The sequence below is a fragment of the Denticeps clupeoides genome, chromosome 4 (assembly GCF_900700375.1).
Source record: "Denticeps clupeoides chromosome 4, fDenClu1.1, whole genome shotgun sequence".
NCBI lineage: Eukaryota > Metazoa > Chordata > Actinopteri > Clupeiformes > Denticipitidae > Denticeps > Denticeps clupeoides.
Window position 1 is genome coordinate 7,817,880 of NC_041710.1, and position 26,274 is coordinate 7,844,153.

Sequence of the window (26,274 nt, forward strand, 5' to 3'; positions counted from 1 at the left end):
AAACTTTAGGGAATATTTGCATCTCTGCCATGTAGGGGAATTGATCTCTTCATCGATGGTAACTTGAAAGCACGTTGTAAGTCGCTCTGGATAAGGGCGTCTGCCAAATGCCGTAAATGTAAATGTAAATAATTAAATGTAAAAAAAAATGTCCAAGTGAAATGGATCGGTTGTGAACTAGCCTGGAAGAGAACCTTACACGTACAGGACATTTTACAGAGTCCGACCATTTTAGTGGCATATGCATTTCTAAATGGTGTGATCAGCCGTTTGGGGGAAATCTTTCTGTGGTACACGCAAAAAAGGCGTATTATATCCGTGTCGTAAACCAATCAGAGATTGTGAAGGGCGGGACCTGCCTTAGATTGGCCATGGTTTAGATAAGTACAGCTTTTTAAAAGCAAGGCAGGCAGCAGCAAACAGATAGTCAGGCCGAGATGATAATCACGTCTAAGCCCTTAAAACCCTTGTACTTTTAATTTAAATTGTCTTTTTATTTTATTTATCTTATATTCATTTCAGCTCAGTGATTCACTTTACAACTGTGTTATTAAATGCGATGGCGTTGAAAATTTGGTGCACCTCTGTTTTTTAAGAAAACAAGGTAGATGCACCAGTACAAAAAGTTAGTCTAAACCTAGTCTAGGTTTAGAGAACTCTTATTTATTAACAAGTAGAAATGAGAGTTTGACAAGAAACTAATACTGTGTTGTCATTGGATCTTGAGGCAGGACATTGATCCAAGCATATGTTCAAAGCAACACAAGTCCCCTGAAACCCACTGACAACCTATGTATTGAATTGAATAATAGAGCACACAAGAGAATGTCTGTAAGACCCTGGATGGTCTGGAGTGATGGTCTGGATTTTGTAAAGAGCGGTGATCTCAGATGCGCTGCTCTGTACTCTCCCTTTAAAAGGTTACAGTGCTGTTGTATTGGCAAATCAATGCCTGGTTAGAATGTTGTATGAAAACGGTGAATAACATTCTTTTAAAAATTACATTTTTTTTTTCCCAATAGAATGCTGGGCCAAGGTGACATGCAGACTTATAAAATCTATAGAATATAATCCAGTGAGGGTGATACTGCTGGGTGGCAGAACTCCAGATTCATCTATAGAATTTCTGGTATCTTGCTGTCTCGCCGCAATTTAATCATGTCTTCCCATCTTTTCAGGTGTTAAACGGTTGGAAACTTAAGTGTAAAATTTTAATTAGTGGGAGGTGATTAACAGCCTGATTATGCATGCAGCAGGTTGAAAACACGGGGTGTTGGTATTACATCAATATTTTGGAACCCCTGATTTTCACAGACTCATTGCTTACATAAAACAGTGGTAATACACCACAGTTATTTGTTAACTGGGTTATCTGCTGGTTAATTGACAGATCCAGCTCGGATGCAACTCAGTGGAATGCTAATGCAAAACAAGAAAACGTCATATCAATATCATAATTAGAGTTTTGGCATTTTGTGCTGTTTGTTGGTGCTCTCTTGATAAATGAGCTCTGGCAGACTCACTCATCGTGAATCAGAGGAATCAACTCCAACTTTGACTGACAGCTAATCAGGGGAAGCAGGGCGTTTTACTCGGCGGTTGGCAGCATACGGGTGCAGCGTTGTTAACATATTGCCATTACCAGCGAACAGGTGGCTCAGACATCTGATAAAAAGAGATGTGTGTTTACTTTAGAATCCTAAATTCTTCTATGTACTGGATTTATGTCTGCAGTATTAGGCAGTGGAAGGAAGCGGTGGACTTTGATGTGTGCTTTGTGGGAAAGTCTGAGCAAAACAGCACAACATCCAAAGAAGCTCTGCACCAATCAGATCTTTAATTACTGCTCTCTGCTAGACATTTGTGTGCCGCTAGTGAGGACAGTTTATTTGACAGTAAACACTCTCAGGCCCAAGAGCTTTTCCTTTTTAAACACACACATATGTGTGTACCCTGGAGACATTTTAGTAATTTCCTTCCTGTCCCTCAGTTTCTTGCTGTATTCAGTAGCTTACTCATTAATGTCCACTTGATCCCAGCTTCATTTGAACAGACCTTCGTTTGTCATAACTAATGCCAATACTATTACTAGTCAATACTAATACTATTATCTGTCATAAAGCACCCATTTTTAATAGACGCATTAGTGATAACACCAATATATGCAGAATCGCACAGTATGTCACTTCAGACATCATGTGAATAAAAGCTTGAATATTCTGTTTCTTGCTCAGTGTCTGGGTGCAGTGAGGGTCCCAGCCTGGCTGCAGATGAAGGCTCTCTGGGCAGTAATGAGTCAGTCTCTTCCCAGTCTTCCACCGCCTCTGCCACCGAGACCCCACCACAGAAGGCAAAGTCAAACCACGAGGCCCAATGTACTCCCATCAGCCCACAGAACTCGGGGTAAGTGTGACTGAAACTTTGGCCTTTTTGAACATAGAGTACTGTCACCTTTTAGCGTTGTCAGTCAGCTCTAATGTTAGTGACGAATACAGGTGACTCCAGTATTGAATCATCACAATAGAAACGCCTCCAGATGCCTTTGTTTTCTGAGATGAGTTTTCTTAAGAAGAAAACAAACTGGGTGAAATTCCCAGAGCTGCCAGAGCGGTGTCACCAGACTTTTGAAGTTCCAGACACAAGCATGGGAGGGAAACAGACTTGTGTGAAGGCGGTGTTGTGGATCTGTGCTGTGAATGAGTGGCCGTTTATGCTTCTTCCTCCTAATCTATTAGGTTTGGGTATACACAGCATGTAGTCTTTTTCAGCTGCTCCCAATAAGGGTTGCCACAGCAGATCAATTGGTCTGGTCGTCCACTCAAATATTTGGCAACCCTGGCCATTTACCCAGGTAATACACCTCTGGGCCGGTTCTAGACAGGCATATATGAGGGGGCAGACAGAAATGTGACGGGGGCACGTAGTGGTGACAGAGGTGGGGTGGGGTGCTCTGGATAACGGTTTTACTGTTGAGCTTCTGCTGGTGTAGCTCTGAGGGTCACTGAGGTACACAAACCCCCTGACCAGGATAAGGTGGATATTTTTTAGGGGGAAATGTGGAAAAATAAAACACCAGAGAATCTAATAAATTATTCCTCATCAGATAATAACAATTAAAAACATGACAATTATGTTAATTTCATGACTAATATCAAATATATTCAAACCCAACAATAACAATTCTCACTACTGCCAATGTTAACAAAACTCATGGGTAGTCATATAAGTTATATAAAAAAAAGATCAATAAGCTTTACTAAAATCACTGTGATAAGTTTTTTCCTTTCATATACTGATGTAGAGTGCGGAGTTGAAAGCGGAGGAAGGGCTTTGTGTCTGGGTCTGACAGACAAAGGTCCTCCAGTCGGTTCTATACAGGCTCACAGGGGTGCTTGTGAGATCGTGAAAGAAACATTTCTCGCCCAGACTGAAACTGGGAGAATATTTAAATATGTGCCTTTTCCAGTGAATTTTTCAGATACTGTAGTAAATCTTGTCCTTATTCAGTTTGTGGGTAGTTTATCGGTTTCTTTCTCAAATTTAGATTTAAGGGGGAAGTGCCTCCTCTTGCCCGAGCATAGACCCAGCCCCGTGTCCCTGTGCTCAGTTCAAAAAAGTATTTTACGGCAGTGGCTCTTAATATCTGTACATTTTCAGGTTATATCACCCTAACCTCTAATTCATTTACAGTGACAAATGTCAATCATCAGCTCTGAATTAATTAGGCTTATTCGTTTTCTGTATTCAAGCCACAAATCGTGTGCTGAAATATGAAAATTAAGGGTAAATGCTTTATGTGTTATCACAGTTATTTGACTATATCCGCCCTCTGTCTGCACTCTGGGTGAGCGCGAGATGCGGAGTGCGCTGAATGCATGTGGGAGGGGCACATTGTGTTCTTATAGCAAAATTCACTTTTCACCCGTTTCTGTTTCTCACTCAGTATAACTCAGTAAAACTTTTTAAAGGAGTGAAAGTTTCTCTGCTGACTCTTGCCACTTGTTAGTGTTTCATCCAGGGGCTCAGCTTCCAGGCGCTTGCACAGACCGAAGGCTGCAATATGTTCCACCTTTCTCTGAGCTCTCCTCTTTTCAGCCGTGGCGGTTATAAACAAACAACTACAAAAAAAAAAAGAGAGAGAGAGAGAGAGAGAGAGACCCACGGCTGCAACCTCTTCATAAATCTCGGCCTTGGTTGGGAGAACAGGTGGCGGTGCTGTGGGGCCTGTAATGAGTGCTGATGTAGGGTGACGTTTATCCTGTTTACCCCTCTCCAGCCCCCCCACCTCTTCCTTTTTTGTAGCCATTTAATCTTCGCTGCCGCCGGTCAGCTGCTGTGTTGTTCCCGCAGTCTGACCCGTCGAAGCCCGGTTCGGTTCAGGTGCAGTGCTGTGTGGCGGCACAAGAAACACAAACGTAATTCCCCGGTGTTACGCACTGAGGCTCGAGAAGCTGACTAGGTAAGGGCCAGGGTATTTTAGCCATCCCACCTCACTGCTCTTTAGGCTCTGTTTAAAGCAGATCTGCAGATGAATTCCGTTTGTTTGAGAACGTGTGTCGATTTCACTCAGCCCCTGTGAGCGAGGAGTGGATCATGCGCTGTCTGTCGATCCACAGCAGCAATTCAGCACTGGCCCCTCATTATCAAGGAATGAGCCCTGAAGGAGTCCTCCCTGGAATGGTCAGCTCGAGGACTTCCTCACCCCGACGCTAAGATTTTCTTAACGTCAGTGTGGTGTCTACCTCAATTCATCCTTCATTGGGCAGTCAGTGGTGATTAATGCCATTTGTATCTGGTTAATCTCAAATGCTTGTATGTGTGTATGTTTTTGTGAGGCCAAATATCAAGATAAACACAGAAATATATGAAATATCAGACATGGTTTTCTCTTAGTTACTCGGGATACGGGTAGGATTAGATTTAGAATTAGAAAAGTTATGCGGAATAATAGTACACATTTACTACCACTATGCAAGTTATTTATTTATTTTTATGGATCTTTGCAGTGTTTTGCATCACAGAAGCTGGCTGGCAGACCTGAAATCGTGTTTAATGTGCTGCTCAGTCATCACAGCTATTTTTACCAGCTGCAAAAGCAAGTGATTTTCTTCGCTTTGGCCTAGTTGTAATTGTGAGAGCAATTTTAAGTGAAACCGTTTTCCCCCAAGGGACCAGCGGTTGTCCAGGAAACCATATTGGATTCTATCTAATACTTTAAAACATAATTTTAAAAAGTTTTAAATGGTGAAAAAAATTTAATGGTGCCGCATGTATGATTTCTGAGTGTGTGTGTGTGTGTGTGTGTGTGTGTGTGTGTGTGTGTTTTGCAGGTGGGCTTAATCAGACTGCTGCACTGCAGTGCGCTGTAGCCCCTTGTTGCTTTTGGCCAACTGCAGACCCATTAATCACCTCAGCACCTCCAACTGCATTGACTTACAAACACACACGCTCATACACACAAGCAAGCCATACACATGGTGGTGATACCTGGCAGGCACTTAAATGCACAAATTCCATAATTACTTATTGCTTCCACGAATACTGTGGGCTATATATGAAGCCGGATTCAAAACTAATCAATATGCAAAATCTGAAATCTGATTGGCCAGGCCACGTTAAATCACATAGACACTGCCCTGCCCTGTCTTTGATTGGTTAACTACAGCAGGTATTAGCATGGTAACATAACTGATGCTGTGAATACTTTCTTATTTCTTAAAAAAATAAATACAGCATCAGAAGATGCGTCTCATGGTCATAGAAAAGAAGTCCCTGCGTTTCAGAAGGGTTCGATTATTGTCGTGCGGTCATTGAAGATTTGGTTAATCCGTTCTGGAAGGACTAGTGGCCTTATGTTACATGGACTTGTAACCGGAAGGACACGGGTTGCAATACACCAATTTCGTCCCCGCACACAGCTTCCTGCGCGCCTTTCATCACAACCCACTGATCACATGGTGATGGGTTAAATGCAGAGGACAATTTTTGCTGTAATCACTTTCACTCCATTCATCTCAGCTGAAAAAATTGGGGTTGGAAAACCATCTTGAATTACTTACATTTACTTACAATTACTTACCTTTAGTGACATTGTCACTGTGGAAAATGGACAGTTGACCTTGGTGAAAGTAAAAGGATTTCAATGCACACTGTGCAAAACAAAAATGTAGGACTGATAGAGACTAAATGGCGGTGATCACAAGCAAGTCACTTGTTTGCGAGGCTAACTTTGCTTGCTAACCAGTTTGTTAAGGAGCACAAAGAATCAACTCTAGATCAATGAAAAAAGGTCACGAGGTCCATTCATAGTGTGACATAGGGTGTTCCATGGTGATCAGGGTCAGAAGAGAAGCACATTATGTGACAGTATAATGCATTTTCAATGCGAGTATTCATCACACTCTTAATTGTGAGAGGGTGGTTCTGGGAGCATGAGGCTTCATTTTCACACATGGATTGGCCACCACATCTGAGTCTTTCAGATGTTTTTGCAGTGGTATGAACCTCCTTTACTTGAAACAAAATGAACAGAACCCTGGACTGAAATAAGTGTTGTGATTTTGCACAACCTAATATTAAAAGAGCAGAATTTCTTTTTCCCCTCTGACAGTTAAGTGTATATATATGCCTGTTTGACATTGCTGATATCTTGGTACTCTGCAGACTGCCTGTTATAGAAATGATTTTGTGAAAATTGTATTTCTTCATGCTTCTGTTGTAAAGCGTTTTTTGCACATTTTTCATCTCACGTTCAGTGATTTTAACGTGTATGTGAAAAACGTTATAATAAATGTTGTTATAAATGTAGTAATTTGGAAAGTTTTATGGTGGAATATCAATACATACACACACATAATTAGTCCTGAAAAAGAATATTTGTCAGGTCTGTGACTGTATCTTTGAGTAGGTCTTATTATAACCACGACTGGTGAATTAGCACACGGCACTCTGTGGCACAGTTAAGACTAGTTTTTAACCTGGTTATAACATGGCAACGCTGTGTAAGTAAACACTCAGCACCTGGTACACACCAGACTGTCTGTTTTCATTTCCAAAGCAATATTCCTGTGGCTGCAGAGCCCTGTGAAAATAAGCGCTACGGATTTCAGAGGCGACCACAGGCGGCCCATGCTCACAAGCTCATCCTGCTCCAGAACCAGATCATTCCGGTCTGTGTGGAAGCTGCTCAGCTCTGCCATGAGAATGTGGTTGCTTTGGTGTCGACTGCTGTAACTCATCCACGTTTTTTGTTTGTGTTGTTTTTTTGTTTTTTTTATACCAGGGTTTGCTCTGCTATGGCCTCTTGGGTGAATTCAGCTCCTGCAGCGTCCTCAACACAGTCCGATCTCAACACAGACGCAGGACGAGCAGAAGAGAGGTGAGGCAAGACAGTCCTGTAACACATGCACTGTTCTCACACACACACACACACACATACACACACATACACACACACACAACACACATGTACACACACCTACACACATCACTCAGTCAAAATCACACACCCCTCACTCACACTCACCTACGCACACCCCTCACTCACTCCCAATCACACACACCCCTCACTCACTCCCAATCACACACACCCCTCACTCACTCCCAATCACACACACCCCTCACTCACTCCCAATCACACGCACCCCTCACTCACTCACAATCACACACACCACCTCACTCACTCACAATCACACACACCCCTCACTCACACAAGCCACACACCCCGCACGCACGCACAAGCACACACACCCCTCACACGCACAAGCACACACACCCCGCACGCACGCAAGCAACACACCCCGCACGCACGCACAAGCACACACACCCTCACTCACACAATCACTCACCTACACACACCCCGCACTCACACAAGCACGCACCTACACACACCCCGCACGCACAACACCACCTACACACCCCGCACGCACACAAACACAGACCACACCGCACGCCACAAGCAACACACACACACGCCTCACTCACACAAGCACACAGACACACTCCTCACGCACACACACACACCTACACACACCCCCACTCACACAATCACACACACCCCTCACTCACACAATCACACCTACACACACCCCTCACTCACACAATCACACCTACACACACCCCTCACTCACACAATCACACCTACACACACCCCTCACTCACACAATCACACATACACACACTCCTCACTCACACAATCACACATACACACACACCTCACTCACTCACGATCACACACCTACACACACCCCTCACTCACAATCACACATCCTCCCCCCACACACCTCACTGACTGACAATCACACACTGCTCTCTCACTCAGACACACACCTCTCATTCACACACACCTCACATTCAAAGCTAAATACACTTCTCAATCACTTACTCTCACTCCTACATACACACACTGCATGCTCACTCACACGTACCTGCATGCACCTCTGTCACACCACACACACACACACATATTGCATTCTCACACACCTTGCATGCTCGTTCACTCACTCCCACGCACCTGCATACACCTCTCACTTGCTCCACACACACACACACACACACACACACGCTGCACACTCACAAACCTATATTACTCAAACTCTCATTCAAACACACCTCACTCACTTGTACTTGCTCTCACACACTCACACATGCACTTCACTCACTTGTTCACACAAACACTCAGTCTTATATCTTCATGATAACCTTGTGTAATGATCTGTAAAAAGTCAAACCCAACCTGTGAACTTCAGGATTCAAAAGAAGTGCTCCATTTACTTTGTTTTGTAATTAAAACGAATTGTACCTAGTAGGGACCAGGAATATGTCCACAATTTCCCTGAAAAGATACTGTGAACGCAAATGCATGTGCATGAATACAAACTCAGTCATTTCCTCACTCGCTTAGTTGCTGCCTCCATCACACACATACACGCCAGATGCCAGTAGTGGTAGAAAGGTTTGAGTAAATCTAATCCCCTGCTTTTGTGCCTTTCTTCTATTTTCATTCTCACATATTCTTCTTCCTTTACTTTTACGCTCTGCACTCTCCTCCCTTCCTTCCTTCCAGCTGCCCGTTTCCCCCAGCGCTCGCACACACACACATGCGCGCACACACACACACACACACACACACACACACACACACACACACACACACACACTTTGAGGAGGCTGGGCTGTGCTGCTCTGTACTCCAGAGACACCTCTATGATGTATGACTTTCTCGCAACAAAAAGATAAATCCTCTCTCGGTGCTTTCATTGATGTAGGAGATTCAGCAGATGTTCAATCTGCAGAGCCATTAATTATATTTTCACCATCACAATGCACCGGCCACATGTAAACCTCTGTCCTGCCCCGCGCCTAATATTCCCTTTCCTTTCCCAGTGTAAACACTGTCTTTTCCAACATCCTCAGCAGAGTCGCTGCTCAAATACTGTGGTTGCTCCAAGGAAACTCATGAAAGATTTATCAACCATCAGGCACCTGAAGGACCAGCTTCTCTATCTGTCTTCTTGTTTTAAAATAAAATTTTCTTTTATTCCAACCACACAAATGATGTGTTTTTGTTTTATTTTTTTCCCCCACTCTCTCTTTCATCACACGTTTTTTTTTTTTTTTTTGTCATAAAGCGTCAAAGGGGCTGACTATTTACCCGAGCGAGTACAGGATGGTGAATAAGAATCTTCTGGAAAGTTGGAAAAGCTGTGCTTGCTGCTTTATCTTCCACAGACGGCGCTTTGTGCTTTTTCGCCCTTTTCGTAGACCGCTTTGGATTTAGGGCTTTTGTGCTGCACCGTGCACTTCTCACTGCCTTTTGTGTGGAAATGTACTGCCCTGCCAAAAGAAATAATAAAACTACACTAATATTTGCTTGGTTTCTTTTAGCTTTGATTACTGCATGCATTTGCTCTACATGTGCCGCGTCAGAGTGTTTTATTAATTTTTCACAGTTTGTGTTGCGGATGGGAGGGTGCTCTTTTAATATATTCAAGTAGTCAGATGACAATTTGCTAATGACATAATCTGCTAACTGTCAAAAGTGTTATTTCCACATAATTGTGACGAACCCAAACTTGACAAACTGAATCAAGCCCCAGATCATAACACAGGTTTTGTAGAGTAGGGACCGTGCATGTTGGATGCACCACTTCATGCACTTCAGTTCTGATGTACCCATCACACTGGAACAGAGTCAGTCTGCACTCTGATCTTTTTCGTTGTGCTGTTTAGCAAGTTGGTGCCTAACAAGTGTCTGTCTTATGAACAAACAGCTGTTAAGACACAATTTTGCATTGTGTATTGAACAGAGCTGTGCCTTCTACTTTATATTGTCTTAGGCTTGGTCCACACGGATGTTGCTGTGCTTTGTATCTGCGTTTGATTTGCGTTTTGCTGCCGTTCGCTTGATGCTTTTTGATGTTCATCAGGATTTCGGCAGAAATTGACACCAAGAACACGTTGCATGGAGCATTTCTTTGAAGCCATTTGAATGTACGGTGGACTGAACACACCCGTGTGGATGCTTTGATATTTCTCCAATGAGCCCACACTTGCCAGGCGCCATGAACACCAGAAAAAACACCTGGTTCAAACGTTTATGTGAACGATGTGATTTCAACAAATGAACAAGTGATCTTAGATCACTGTCATTCCAGATTGTCTTCTGAACACATTTTCCCACTGATTTGTTTGCTCTTCACTGCTTTTCCAAGTTTTTAGAATGTTGTGTAGAGGTTCTTAAAGGTCTCATGGCTTGCTGAAGTTTTTATATCTTAGTCTTAGTGGTCCCCTCATACTGAAGTCTCTTTCCAAAATTCAGCCTTGGTGCAGAATTACGGCCAGTCGCACAACGAGGTTTCCCCAGGATGCGCCGTTTCTATGCCTGTAGCTTTAAATGCTAATGCGGATGAGAGAGACATACAACATCACATCTGAGATGTCGCCCCCTATATGGCGAAGAAGAATGGCCAAAAACACTCCTATACACCTATCGCCATTTTAGCCACTGCAGGACCGTAGACAGGCTGGCGGAACCAAGGGTGATGGTTAAAAGCAGAGGACACATTTCGTTATGTCACTGTGTGCTGTGCTGCAGTGTTTCACAATGACAATCACTTCACCTTCACTCTTTTTTTTTTTTATGGTCGTCCACACAAGCTTCTCTTATTCCTGCTGAAACATTTCATTTGACTCTGGGCCTTTTCCACTCTGCTGTTTTGTTGTGACTGAAGGCCCTGGAGTGAAAGTGAAGTGATTGTCTTTGTGAAACCCAGCACACGGTGCACACAACAAAATGTGTCCTCTGCTAGGCCAACCACTGCCCCAGGGAATTTAACACAATAATGCAAGATGTTAGAGGGGGTTTTGGAACCAGTGTAAGTCTTGTAACATTAAATATCATGTTGATGAAAAACACTCTTTACACCTATCGCCATTTCTAGCCACTGCAGGGCCGTAGACAGGCCGGGGGAATGCAAAATAATCTCACAAAGTGACCCTGATGTTAGCTTTTTTTTATTTGCTTGATGCAGGCCAAACTCCATGACTAGGGTTATTTAAGAAATGATAAAGTATCCATGAGTTTCGATTAGTTTAGTCTCCCTTTATTGTTGAATTTTTGTTCTTGTCTTCTTTGCCCTTTACTTTATTTATTATAAGATATAAAATCGGTGCGTGTGCCGAAATCTTCGCTCACATTTGCTTTCATTTCTCAGTGTCAACTCCAGGAAGGCCAAAGCCATGTACCCGTGTGAGGCAGAGCACGACTCTGAGCTTTCCTTCCAGGTTGGCGCCATCTTCCACGACGGTGAGTGTTAATTGCGCACGCCGCTCACTGACCCCATCAAGGTTCTGTTGAATCCGGTTTCAGATGAAGCTTTCTTTATCAGAGGAAGGTGAAGCTATTGGTTGGGGCTGGCGGCGGTAATCGTGGCGGGGGCGGGGTTGGTTGGTCCCCCACCTGACCCACTGAGAATCAATCTTAGAAGAGACAAGACTGCACCGCAATCGCTCTATGCTTGGCTGATGCCTACGGGCCCTATCAGACAGCTGGCTTTTTGTGTTTGTCCCCTTATCGCTGCAGTTCGGTTAAGTGCTTTTCACTAAATCTCTTCATGAAAAAAGGACAGAGTGGGGGCGGGGAAGGTGAAGAGGTTACCGCACTCTTCACGTGTATAGATGCGTGAGTGCACTGGCCAGGTTAGCTGCGTTTTTTTTTTTTTTTTTTTTTTTTTTTGTTTTTTTTCTTTCCTTCTCCCCAACATGTTTTCAATGCTTGCTTTCTGAGTTATTGTGCATTCATTCCTGTCGTTACGATTGATGGATCAAGGCTCCTTCTCACTCACACTACCGGACGTTAAAGTACCACTGAAGCCACTCCAGCTCTTGTTAAAAGGAACTGTGCATTGCAAGAAATAAAGTTGTGACCGTGTAGACGGTTGTGAAATGGTTACGGACATGTGGTGTGTAGGGAGGGCCTCAGTGAAGATGGATGTTGAGTCCAGTGGACTTAACTATTGAGGAAAATGAAAATATGTTTTTAGTAAAAATTCTAGTTGTTTCTCATAAGCATCAGCAAGGTGAATCATAATACATACAAATACAAAATTGCTTATCACAGTACTGATATTACTTTTTACCCTGGTTATATAATACGATCATTAAAAGGCTTAACTAGAACTATGTGGATTGCTGACCCGATGACTAATGCAGATTGAGAACAGAACTGGAATTACTGGAATTTCTAGCAACAGCAGTTGTGCCCTATAAACACTGTTCGTATTTGAGCTCATGACCTTCGGTCTGGAGATATGTTTTCTTCTTTAATTCATGAAGAAGGAAGCAGGTACACATTTACTTCCTGTTGCTGATCTGTCTCGTCTCTCCACAGTGACCGTCTCACGAGAGCCAGGCTGGCTGGAGGGGGAACTGGAGGGGAAGAGGGGCCTGATCCCTGAGAACTATGTGGAGCTTCTGTAGCTCCTGTACACACACCAAGATACACACACCACTTCACAATCATATTATACATGGTATCCATGGTCTCTGTTATTCCTCTCTTCTTTCGTTTTTATTGACCTTCTTTTCCTTTTTTTAAGCGTTTATATCCTGCTTCTCTGGTGTAATCGGGTGACACGTTCCACAGCAGGATTAGTTTAGATACCAGAACATGACAGAGGAGCTGAGGCTGCATATGAGCTGTGGGAACTTTGTATTTAGCATGTTTTTTTTTTTGTTGTTTTTATATATATATATATATATATATATGTGTGTGTGTGTGTGTGTGTGTGTGTGTGTGTGTGTGTGTGTGTGTACATATACATGTTGTCTTGCATGAGACCATTGAGATCCTTGTTCAGTTGACATGATGTTCGCTTTTTATGTATTTTGCCACAGGATAGTCGCAGGATGTTCTGCATTCACTGTTAGTGTTGGCATATTTTTTGTTGTTTTAAAGTATATTTAAATATTTAATTGTGTTTGAATAACGTGACAGTGTTCATATCTGTTTTACCCTAAATCAGCAGGATGTTTGACTGAATTTCAGGCATTTTTCACTCACTGTTGCCCTTCATTTGATGCATTTGGAGAAAAGCAGGTTTTAAATATAATGTATGAATGTATAATTCATTTATATTTCCAAAATAATAAAGCAAAGTGCAAATAATCTGTGATTTTTATTTTTTTTTTTCATTATACATAATATGAGCAAGTCTTGGGGTAGGACTTGATGTTGGGATTTTTGGGGGGTCTTATTGACTGCTTATCGGGGCCGTGGTGGCCTAGCCGTTAAGGAAACGCCCCCCATAATCAGAAGGTTGCCAGTTCGAATCCCGATCCACCGAGGTGCCACTGAGCAAAGCACTGTCCCCACACACTGCTCCCCAGGCACCTCCTCGGCCTGCCAACTGCTCACCAAGGGGGATGGTTAAAAGCAGAGGACACATTTCGTTATGTCACTGTGTGCTGTGCTGCAGTGTTTCACAATGACAATCACTTCACCTTCACTCTTATTTTTATGGTCGTCCACACAAGCTTCTCTTATTCCTGCTGAAACATTTCAATTCACTCTGTCTTTTCCACTGTTTTGTTGTTTTGTTGTGACTGAAGTCTCTGGAGTGAAAGTGAAGTGATTGTCTTTGTGAAACACAGCACACGGTGCACACAACGAAATGTGTCCTCTGCTAGGCCAACCACTGCCCGAGGGAATTTAGGTAATTTAACACAATAATACAAGATGTTAGAGGTGGTTCTGGAACCAGTGTAAGTCTTGTAACATTAAATATCATGTTGATCAATGCTAAATGCATAAAGTTTTTATCTGATTGAAGAACATTCTTTTTCCCCGACTTAAGGGAAGAGCAACAGGCGTCAGCACCTAAGGAACAGGAGCAATAGTTGATTTTTCTCTGGTGATGTTGCTCTTCTGTTTCACCTCAAACAACCCTCTATTCTTGGTAGGTCAATTTGAACAACAATTTAAATAAATTGCCATTGGGTAATAAGTCCGCCTAACCTCCCAAATTAAAATAAACCTTCATCTCCCACAACCCTGTGCACCAGTCAATATAAACATTTAATGAACAAATGTAGGTTTTTTTTTTTTTTTTTTTTTTTTAAGAATTGGCATAAGAAATCGTGGAACCTCCATGTTACTGGGGAAAAAAATATTTTTATGTATTTTTTTTGTGGTCCAGTTCATCTGCCATTCGGTTTGAGATCCTTCATTGTTGCTCTCAACTCATCCTCCAGCAACTGAGGCCATGTTTGGACCGTTCATTAATATCCTGTCACAAACCCGAGAGAAGCACCCCAACTCCGCTGCCCGGGCTTCACGTCCACCCTCTTACAGTCTTGTGTACCGCCTGCTCGACTGTGTAAGTACACTTTGTGGTTCAACAATTAACAAATGCATTTCCTCGCTCCGGGGACAAAACCAGTGACATTTTGGGGGTCTGATATTGTGTACTTGATATCTGTACAATTTTTGTCTGAATAAACAGCCGAATGTGTCCCTTTGGACACACTTTTTGCTGTTACCACTACCTCACTGCCTGAGCAGAGAAACCGCTTTAGTATGATGAGTTGTTGACCTTACGCTGGAGCCGCCGGGGTGACTGGCTGCTATCGTCTGTTGTCGTCATTACTGCTGCATTGCATTGTGGGACATTTGAACCAAATATTGTATACTCATGACTTTTCCCTGGAAACAGTGTGTGCTTGCATGCAAATCTCACATGCTGTTTTAGCACACTAAATAGCACATTAGCATGGGTTTTTGGAGTCACTGAGTGTCCAAAAGCATAATGCCAGGTGTGAACAGCCAACCAGCCCGTAGGACTAAAGCTTGGTGCATTCGCACCAAATTGCGACCAAAACGATGAACGAAGCCCACGTGAACTGGTTCTCCTGTTCCGGACAGAAACCTGTGCTTTCCACACTTCTCTCTTCTGGGAAATTCACTATTTTTATGCTATTAAATCAACAAGCGCATAAGACACAACTGGATAAAGGTCAGACATAACAACTGATCCCCCATCCTCATGGTGTCTGGGTGGGACGTCACTCGGGGTGACAGCATCTCTGCCTTTAGATCAGACAGACAAGTAAATATTATGACTGGTTTTGTATAAATAGGTTATGTGTCGTTTCTAGACTCTCTCTCTCTCTCTCTCTCTCTCTCTCTCTCTCTCTGTTATGTAATAATTATGATTCGGCTCAGGCGATTGGGTGAAATGTGGGACCAGGATAAATATGGCGTGTCGGGCTGCCGGCTGCTTGCATAACAACCGGACCCCCCCCACCCCCCCCCCCCCCCACCCCCATCCCTCAGAGATTCGAGCCGCCGCCTTCATCGTCTGATTCTCTACGTGTCTCACTCATCAAGTCCTTCGTTCTCTTGCTTCTTCGCTCATGCCTAGTCATGTCTGCCAGGATCTGTGATTGCTGCACTGGATCCATTTTTTCCATGTGGAAGCAGCAGATTTCCATGGAATTTTGGTCCAGTGTGATTTTTCTCCTGCTGGAGGGAAGGAATTATGCTCATTATATGTCATGTTCAGTCAAAACAGACTGTTCCTTTGCTGCCCTGATAGGTGATCCTCTTTCATTTTCCTGTGTGTGCGTATATGAAGTCATTTGAAGTTTAAGGAAATTGCATTAGAGTTCATGTCATGGATGGAGGCGCCACTGAAACTATGTTGGAAAAGTTACACGATTGTAACTCGCAACACATTTTTCTTAATACAATGTCTGCTGTTGGGGCGGGCGTCTAAGTAAAAGTGACTCAGCTCCTTATAAGGTTACACTAAAGCTCATTAATTTCTCCTTTCTTCTTCAAAGCCTAATTTGTCCTTCAGTCTTCCATTTCTTTCAAATGAAAAGAGAGTTCTGACTTTGTCAGGGTTTAAAATAAGTTGATTTATTCCTGTGCCATCACCTCCAGAGACGACTTCTCATGTCATGGCAAATGTTCACCAGTCTAGTGCACATGTGCTCCCAGGGACCTGGGTTCCAAAGATCCAACGTCCCTACCCAGTGGGGGGATTTTTCACATAAAAAAAGATACTTTTTGTAACCAAGCGGTTCATTGGTGGTGGTGTGGTCATCTTGTTGCTTTGCAGTCTTGTTATGTTACATTACAGTTTTGCTCCATTGGTTTGGCTCATTTCTTGAAACAGAAACGACATTCTCAAAATAACATGGGCAAATCTCCAAACCACCTTGCAATTGTTCACAACAGAACGGCATTTCTCACTGATCAAATTGTCTTTGTCTATGTAATGAACATCATATTTGAATTTCTTGGAACATTTGATAAATTTATGACAGTAATAGACAGTCTGGTGAAATTAGAACTTAACTAACGAAGGAGGAGTTCCCCACATCTCAGATGACCAAAAGGTTGTTTAGTTACCTGACAGGTATGAATGGTTGTGAATGCTGAATGCCAAGCATGTATTCACAGAGCTTGGCAGGGCCAGTACCATTTGCAGTATCAACATGGAGGTACCTCGCCAAGTACATTCCTGCTAGAGGAGGAGGAAGAAGAGGACGAGAAGGAGTGAGGAGTGTAGTTGTGAAACTGTACTGTAGACAAGATATAATTTAGTTTTTTGTTTGTGTACATATTTTGTAGAGAATATAATTTTTTTTATGTACTCTAATGTATGGATGTGTGTGATGTAATGTATTCTAATGTAATGTATGTGTGTGAATAAAGATGTTTCCTTGGCGGTATGAGAGTTGTGTGTGTGTGATGTCAAGCTTTGGAGGCTGCTTGAAAGAGATTAGTGACAGCACAGCACCCAGTGCACACGTGGTCTGTGAATTTACTGTAAACCATCCCCTTGGTGAGCAGTGGGCAGCCATGACAGGCACCCGGGGAGCAGTGTGTGGGGACTGTGATTTTTCGAACCGCCAACATTCTGATTATGGGGCCGCATCCTTTGCCACTTTTTTTTTATTTCTTATTTTATACATAATTGTTATCTGTTAGCTAGACGTCTTCCACAGTGACAAAATATCCAGCTATTTTGACTTAGCAGTGCTTGCACAGTGCGAAAGTGTTTTTGCAGGTAATCCATGGTGTTGTGTGGAACCATCCAGGCTATTTTGGCAAAAGCACTGAGTGAATGCAAATGAGCCAAAGCAATTGAGAAAGATCTTTGAAATTTTGATGGCACTGGTATTGTAGTCATACTGTAAAAACATCTACATTATATTTTTTTTTATTGGAAACAGGAGTTGTCACATGTGACACAGCACAGCACAGCACCCAGTGCGCACAGCGAAATGTGGTCTTTGCATTTAACCCATCCCCTGAGGGAGCAGTGGGCAGCATGACAGGTGCCCGGGGAGCAGTGTGTGGGGACGGTGCTTTGCTCAGTGGCACCTTCGGGATTTGAACCAGCAACCTTCTGATTATGGGGCCACTTCCTTACCTGCTAGGCCACCACTGCCTAGCTAGGCCACCACTGATGCAGGTTGATGCATGAAAAGAACAATGCCAGGAGCTGTAAGTTAGAGGGGTTTATTGGAATCCCTTGATGTTTTTGCAAACACAGTTATGGCAATATCTGCATCAAGATATACATTTTGGAGAAACTAGTTGCGTATTTTATAGTAAATTCATGAACAATAACATTTCGAATTGTACTGTGGATAGTCGCTGACAAGTATTGTACAAAGCTTGGATCATGTAGAGAAACCTTCAACAGGACAATGCTCTGGAGTCAAGCTGGAGATATGGCTTTGTTGCACTGGATCCATTTGAACAAGTCATTTAAAAACTCGATGTTAGAAAAAAAAGACACCACAGAAGCATAAAAAGACTCAAAAACCAAAGAGAAGAAACCTGTATTGAAAATACTGGTTAGCTACGTATTGGTTAATACGGTAGAGGACACTGAAGCCTCGTCAGTTGTTATCAGGGCAGAAAGCTGATGCCGCTGGGTGATAAATGCTTAAGTGCTAATGCATAGTGTCGGTACATAGCGCTGAAAGCTGGACCTGCTAATGCTGACAGGTTCTTCTCTACATCACTTCCTGTTTCGGTCGGGCTATGCCAGGCGGACGGCTGCATCAGGTTCTACTCCGGTCTGATAAAAACGCTGCATTCTGTCTCACGAGGGCCTCCTGTCTGCTGACAGCGGGGCTCCCAGGTTCGTTTGTGGAACACGACAGGAAAGTGGAGCTTTATTGGGAGGGTGAATGAACTGAAGACTATGTTTCCACACGTACGTCATTGGACCTGCTGAACGTTCTGCTGCTGGTATTGTAGTCATGTTGCACTAGACACAAAAAGGTACAAAACCAAAACGACAAAAAAAAAATTTCAAATTCACATTATTAGAAGAAAAAAATCAAATCAGACCAACATTCAGGTTATAAACTCTCTTTTCTCAGTATTACAGTACATTCATCAAATTCTCTCTCTCTCTCTCACACACACACACACACACACACACAGGTTTTTCGGGGCCACAACAGAACAGCAAGGGCCAAACAAACACCAAACGTGGTCGTGGTGGGCCGAGCTCGACGCTCCGTCACTATGACATCATCGGTTATTTATTTACAACAGACACGGTGAACTGTGAGAAAGAATAAAAAAGGCACAAATTTCCCTTCTTAAATACACTGTAAACATCTGTTCAGACATGCATAAAACAGGAGCACTTTACAAAACAAATCTCGTAGAATTTCTCCGCTTTTAGACAAAGTTCTAATAAATTGTTTCCAGCAAAATAGAATTCTTTCAAAAATACTTTCCCCTACAGCCAGCGAACCTTTTTAGTGAATATTATGTCTGATTTACATATATGTATATTAATGTATTTAAAACAAAAGAAGACAAATTATAACATTAAAAGGACAACTAATATCCACACAGCTTATAATAATATATTTTCTGTTCAGTTCCTCCACAACATTCAGACACGCAGTAGTTAAAACTGAGAGGGTCCTCCATGAGGGTCTCCTCTCTCTCTTTCACTTCTCTATATGAAACGGACAGATGTGGGAATCTCTCCATGAACCCCCAATATGAATATCTTCCGTGCAAATCCCATAAAGCCACAACATGGGGACTCGGTGGGTCTCTCACTCCAAACCAGAAAGAAACAAACGAGAGCCGGCTGCATCCATCTGACCACACACGGCCGGCCGATCGTGTCACGTGACCCAAGGCCACGCCCCGCTTCTTTCTTCACCCGATCAACAGCTTTACAGCGGCATGGAGCTTCCTTTTTTATTTAAAATTAAAAAAAAAGGAAAAGTTAAACTACAACTGTACAACATATGATACACGTAGCTGTGAACGATGACACTTGATACATTTTGCCGAGCGCAGCTACAGGCTTTTGACGATTTTGAGCAACAATATCTTCAGTTTCTCTTATGAAAAGCATGTTTCTAAGCATCATATCTGTATGTACATGTGCAGCTACTGTTCAAACTTGTTAAATCTGCTTAATTTTATGAAAAGAAGCACCTTTATTATAAAATGGTGTCCAGGACAGGACAGTGTTCAAATTTTTTTGTGATTATATTAGAAGAAAAAAAAAGTAATAAATAAAAAAAACTGATGATAAGGGCTGGTTTTACAGTAGAAATGTTACGAACATCATTTTAAAATTACAAATTTGTGACACGAGTCCTATGCACACATCTAAAGTTTGAAGCGATGAGCTTGTCTGCTTTGGTGCGGTGACTTGGTTCGTCTGTGAATCGGGAGGTGTGAGTCTCGTGTTGGAATGTTGTCTTTTACATTTTTTCCAACATAGGCAACACTACTGACATGTTTGTGCGCTTCAGAAATGTATTCGTCAGACACAACGTTCCACTTTGCACGTGCGTGTCAGACGACACAAATTCCCCGTTCGGCCAACTTTTCTTTAAAAACAAAGAGTCAATTTCATTCAAAATGTTGCATATTACATTAAATTTGATTGTTACACAATATGTGGAATTTAAGTGGCTTTTTAAAATCTCATTACCAATCAAGCGATGATGTTTAATAGCCCTTGAAGTGATTTATTCTTCGCGCACGCCTCACGTTTCCTGCTTTGCGTCTCCTGAAAACACTACCTGCCTCGTCATTTGTGATGACACGAGTGTTTCGCTGTGGACATGTCCCCATGTCTGCCTAATTGTGTGAGAAAGGAAATGACTGAATCTGAGCCCTACGGCTTGACCACAGAAACATATGGCTTCATATCCATAGAAAAGCGTCGTCTTCATCACCGTCTTTGGGGCCATAAGGGACAAATCATATCAAACAGGAGATGGTCTGTAACGCGGCGTTCGGTCACACAAGGCTTTCCTCATCCTTTTCGCCCTCCGTCAGTCGGTCCATGGGGCCTGTGCTCGGATGAAAGCCTCTCCACCGCCCTGCAGATGCTGGTGCAGTGCCTCAGTTCCTGCTGTGGACCAGCCGCTGGCATCCACCTCTTAAAGAAGGTGAGTCCTGTTTCTCGCAGTCTTCATCTCCTGGTCACTTCATCCTCCTCTCGGGACAGTCGTCCTCGTGCTCGCTCGCCCCGTCCGTCATCACTTCTTGTGAAAGAAGAGTGTGGTTGTGAGGCCCGACTCCACCTTTGGTATCTGGTCACTGATGATCTCTACCAGCATCTCAGGGAACTCCACCTTCAACCCTTGGGACTCTCGAAAGGTGTAGAAACAGAAGTCCAGCAGGCTGCCCACCAGCTGAGCAAGAAAAGAAACAGCAGCTCAGACACTTTACTTTACTTTACTTTACTTTACTTTACTTTACTTAGCAGACGCTTTTATCCAAAGCAACTTACAGGAGGAAGACACCAGCAATTCTCATTCGGTTTCTATAGATTTTGAGTTTACAAAACTATGAGCCCTGATAAGGCCTAACTTGTCAGGACAAGAACCTGCTAGACAGATGCAGACACACCCTGTTTGTATGCAGGGACGGCGCCCCCCCACAAGATTTTGTATGTTTTCTACAAAAATTCTTCTGCCTAATGAATCTATTAATCTCTTTAACCATGAGACGTATTGGTGTCAAACCGAATCTGATCGTTTTACTGATGTCAGTAAAATGTCTGGTTCGAGTTGGTGTATTGCCCTTCAGGCCCTGCTTTTGTATTGTTTACATCTTATTATATATATTTTATTGAGGGCAGGATCACTGCCATTGACTAAGTGATTCTTTATATAAAACAGAAATCAATTTTTTTAATACAGTACTGTACATAAAAAACACTACTGTCACTTTTTCGTGTTAATTTGTCGTTTCAAACGAACGTGTCCCTGGCATGAGGCAATGCTGGGCCACCTCCCCCCAACCCCCTCTTAATATTATTAAGTACGCCTGTTCTGCTAAAACCCCAGCTCGTTTCAGTCCTGTCCATGTTCTATTTTCGGGTGATCTATTCGAGACTGCCCCGCCCTCCGCTGCATGAACGATGAGCAGCGTCCATTCACCGTGGACAGATGAAAGAGGCCGAAACTCACGTCATGCATGGCGTCCATCAACTTGGTCAGCTGGAAGAAGCGCTGCCACGTCTGGCCCGAGTTGTTCGTGGCTTTGGCGGCGGCGCGCCTCATCTCCTTGATGTAGTTCACTCTCATCTCCTCAAACGCTGCTTGGTTCTTCAGTCCATCTTTGGGCACTGCAGGAGCAGAGCGGGGGTTCAGTTCACAGCTGACGGATGGAACCAACCCCTTTAACACTAACTAGAAGACTGGGTGTAGACGAGAGTGGCTTCCTGAGAGTTTGAGTTTTAGAAACGCCAAACCTGCAACTAAAACAACCTGTGAACTTTTGTTATTGGCTAGACTTTGATCGATAAGAGCACTAATCTTTAACGACAGGAAACATGGTGACATTGCGCACTGACAGGGTGCTTGGATGGAACCGATGTCTTCTTTTTAAAAGCTCCAGTCGCACCGATGGAGGCGCGGCTCCACTGTGCCAGTGCAAATAAAAGTTTAATTGAAAAGCAAGCTAATGAATCAGCAGCGAGACATGAGATCAGTGCAGCGCGAGACAAACTGAATGGAGAGAATCGGGGGGAGGTTGAGGGCGAGCAACAAATCCATTTTCAGACGCACAGAGGACAAAACCAGACATGGAGCTCGGCCAAAGCCTCTGCAGTGATTAAGAAGCACCTCAGCCCTGCACTCCAGGCAAAGGTTACAGCAGTTCTGAGCCGACTAGCAGAACTAAGGACCCGACATAAATCAGTCAATCAAGTAGAAAAAGCCGTTACATAAGCAAAAGGCATCAAGATAACAGACAGACACACTGACAGGTATTTTATATTTATATTCGTGGAATTTGGCAGGCAACTTACACTGGTTCACTGAGACCCAGGCAAGTAAAAGTTTTTAGGAGAATAGCTACGAGGATTGACAGTGATGTATTGCTAAATATATTATTGCTTTTCCCATCGTTTTATTGATAGTCACACTCTTGGCTTCTATCAACCACCTTAAGTTAGGCCATTAACCCCTTAAGTTAGATTCTCAAAAGTTGTGCAGCTCTACTGTGTGACGGCAATGATACTATATATCAGTCATAATAAACCCAACTGATTGGCTTGCGTTTGAGCCGATCATACCTGTAGCCACCAGTGAGGACAATGGGTTCTGTGTCCTTTCGTTTATTTATGAACTAATAATCGTGTTGCCACTCATTACAACGCAACTTAAAGCATGAACAGAATTGATCGGCTGGAATACATTTACATTTAACATTTAAGGCATTTGGCAGATGCCCTTATCCAGAGCGACTTACAGCGTGCTTTCATGTTACAATCAATGAAGAGATCAGTTCTGGTTCACTAGGACCCCCAACTATGAATACAATCTTTTTATTCACTCTGTTGTAGTTTCTATACATAAGTCAGAAGGTTACAAGTTAATCTAAATAAAGAGGAAGGCCTTGAGCTGCCGTTTGAATATGTGCATAAATGCGACTGATTGGCTGGAGCAGGGGTCGGCAACCCGCGGCTCTTTCATCCTTACGCCGTGGCCCCCTGTGGCTTTGGAAAATAAATAATAATTTATGAGTATTGTTTTTTTGTTTTTTTTTTGTAGTTTGAATTTTGAAGATTATTGTAATCTTGGTACCATTAAAATGCAATGTGTTTAATTTTGTGTCACACAAAATGTGCGTCACAGACCTGCCACCCCGCCTGGCTACCCTCACCGGAGCTGTTCATCAGTTTGCAAAATTAGAATCACCTCTTTTCCTCAAACCTTTTTGACTTGTCCTGGTGATTAAACATTTGTCATTGGCTTCTATGCACATATTTGTGCTAGTAAAGGAAAAAACTGTTCAGGCAGCGTTCAACCCAGCGTTATCTTCATATTACATTTTACACTCCCGGTGATATGTCTTTTGTGGAAACCGGGGCCAAATGGCTCTTTGAGAGTTAAAGGTTGCCGACCCCTGGGCTAGAGGGCCAATAATTCAGTTCGGCGGTGAAATGATGTGAAAGTCAAAGTGAATGGGGTGTGAAGAATATTTCCAACAGTCCTATAACGATGACAATAGTGAACAAAGCAGTCATGAAAGCAAAGAGTGGTGACTCTGAAGAGTTAGACTCATCCATTATCTTCTGGTAACAGAGCCTAATAATGTATTAGATTCTTAGCCTGCGTCACAGTCTCCATTGCCTCCCTAGAGTAGGTGTATCCATTTTCTCATCCAAACCAAGACATTTAAGTTGCAGGTTGTTATAATTACTTTAAAGACACAATGGACACAACAGAGCCATGCAGGTGCTTCCTTATATAACACGGAATGCCGGTAAGCCTTCCCAGCAGGTTTGTCTATGTCTACCTGTAAAATGCCATGAACGATTGACATTTTCCTTATTATCGATGTACAAAAAAATGCATTAATCCCAATCCCAGTAGTGAGACGGATGGATGGACAGATGGACTGTGACTGGCTGGCGTGTGACATGTTTCCAGGCCCTTTCTCCGGCCTCACCTGCCCTACTTTCCTGTTGAATCAGGGAAAAAACGTTCCGTGGCACGGAGAGCGCCTTGTTGCGGATTGACAAGCTGCTTGTTATTGTTGGACGGGAGCGGAAACAGCTAGGGGTCCTGTCACTTTGCACTCTGTCACGGCCCTGTCACCCTGTGTTTGTGTTACAATCACCGAGCGCAAGGTGGAGGACAGACGACTCGGCCTGTAGTCAGACGGCAGCGCTGACTCTCCATAAGCCACCACTGCGTCATGGCTCATTACAGGAAACGAAATCAAGTGTTGCGAACGGCCTGCTTCACAAAAGATTTTATTACAATGTGCTGTAAATATCACTGCATGCTGGCATATGGTGGCAGTGTTGAAGCAACCTTTGAGGTGGACATTTTATAAGGGGTATCAGGCGTCTGCTCTGCATGTCACCTCCCGTGTGGTTTTAACAGGAACATGTGGAAAAAACCCCACCGCTCCGCCTCCTCCTCCTCCTCCTTTCTTCTCCTCTCCCACTGACCCACATAGTCTGCTGTTAGCTGCGGGCTGGCATTTACCCTCCTGCTGAAAGGAAACTGGGCCGGCTACGCCGTGCTAATCACTGTCGTGTCCCTGAATGAAAGCAGCTCCCCCTCCCCGGCGTGTTCTGTTCTGTATGGAGGGGGCGCTTACCCAGAATTCAACAAGGGCTTTCATTAGGGGGGTTTCAGTGGCCACAGTGACCCTCAACTCACCGCCCCATCCCTCAATCCTAATCAGGGTCCATCCCAGGACGTTGGGTGCAAGACGGGGACTCGACACCACTGGGCGTGAATTACCATTCACACACCTATGGCCAATTCATGTAGCGTGAACAACTTTGGACGGCGAGGGGGAAACTGGAGGAGACCTGTGCCACACACGAAGCTGGAGGCAGGACACACACCCGTAACCTTGGAGGTGTGAAGTCACGTCGCTTACCACGGAGCTACCATGAGGTCCCAACAGGGTTCAGAGTGAGTGAAATAGTGTGTAGTTCCGTCACTGTGGAATATCCCATCAAAAACACAAACATGGACAAAAACGTAGCCACAGACTTTCGCTTCAGTCTATTAATAATATAAAGATGTTTATTTGAGTTGGGTCTCAACTATTCTTTTTATATCCATTATTATTTAATCGCTCTCACGCTCTGACTGAGCACCAGTGTGAAAGTTTTGTTCCCAGAGGGCCCTCCAGCCAACCATTACAGCCTTACAATCCTCCTGAAGAACACAGGATTTAGTGTTTTGCTCAGGGACACTGTGGTAGTAAGCAAGCCTTCAACCTGTGACGCTGCAGGCCATCTGGATGATGTGTGTCACCCACCAGGGCAGTGATTCCCTTCTCCGCTTTTCACTGCCCTATCACACTCAATCCAGTTCATCAGATCATCGTCCAGCCTTTCACCAACTGGTCTGCACTGGGCTGCCATTCCTGTTTAAATATTCATTTATTCTTTTAGGAATCAACAAAAGCTCCGATTGAAAGTAAACTCTGCGCCTCCAGGTCTCTTGCCTGTCTGCTCCAGTTAAAACCTCAGCCTCTGGACCACAAACTTCTTCACACCGCACCCACCTTTATAGTGCATGATGGGAAATGACTGCCCAAAGCTCAACCGCATTGATATCTTATATGAAAAAAAAATCCTCTGTAATCATATTTCTTGCCGGTGAGTTAAAGGGACTCTCGTGAGGGCAGTGCAGGTACGGAGCGACCCAGTTTGGCTCCTGCGAGGGTGACAGGGCACATTCCTACAGTCATGTGGTCGCAAGCTTACCAGCTTGTTGATT

General features: G+C 43.4%; 2 protein-coding genes across 5 annotated transcripts in view; one reads left to right on the forward strand and one right to left on the reverse strand.

Annotated features, from left to right (window-relative positions):
• The window catches only part of arhgap10 (Rho GTPase activating protein 10), a 52,251-nt gene extending 38,593 nt beyond the window's left edge, over positions 1–13,658 (forward strand). For all 3 annotated transcript variants that reach the window (XM_028977495.1, XM_028977494.1, XM_028977496.1), the window contains 4 exons: positions 2,235–2,403; positions 7,283–7,378; positions 11,715–11,806; positions 12,890–13,658. In XM_028977495.1, coding sequence (XP_028833328.1) covers positions 2,235–2,403; positions 7,283–7,378; positions 11,715–11,806; positions 12,890–12,978 — 446 coding nt within the window. In that variant the 3' untranslated portion in view covers positions 12,979–13,658. The remainder of the gene's footprint in view (positions 1–2,234; positions 2,404–7,282; positions 7,379–11,714; positions 11,807–12,889) is intronic.
• Positions 13,659–18,015: 4,357 nt separating this feature from the next.
• nr3c2 (nuclear receptor subfamily 3, group C, member 2) overlaps positions 18,016–26,274 on the reverse strand; it is a 58,764-nt gene continuing 50,505 nt past the window's right edge. For both annotated transcript variants that reach the window (XM_028978174.1, XM_028978173.1), the window contains exons 8-9: positions 21,988–22,145; positions 18,016–21,207 (exon numbers count right to left, since the gene is read on the reverse strand). In XM_028978174.1, coding sequence (XP_028834007.1) covers positions 21,052–21,207; positions 21,988–22,145 — 314 coding nt within the window. In that variant the 3' untranslated portion in view covers positions 18,016–21,051. The remainder of the gene's footprint in view (positions 21,208–21,987; positions 22,146–26,274) is intronic.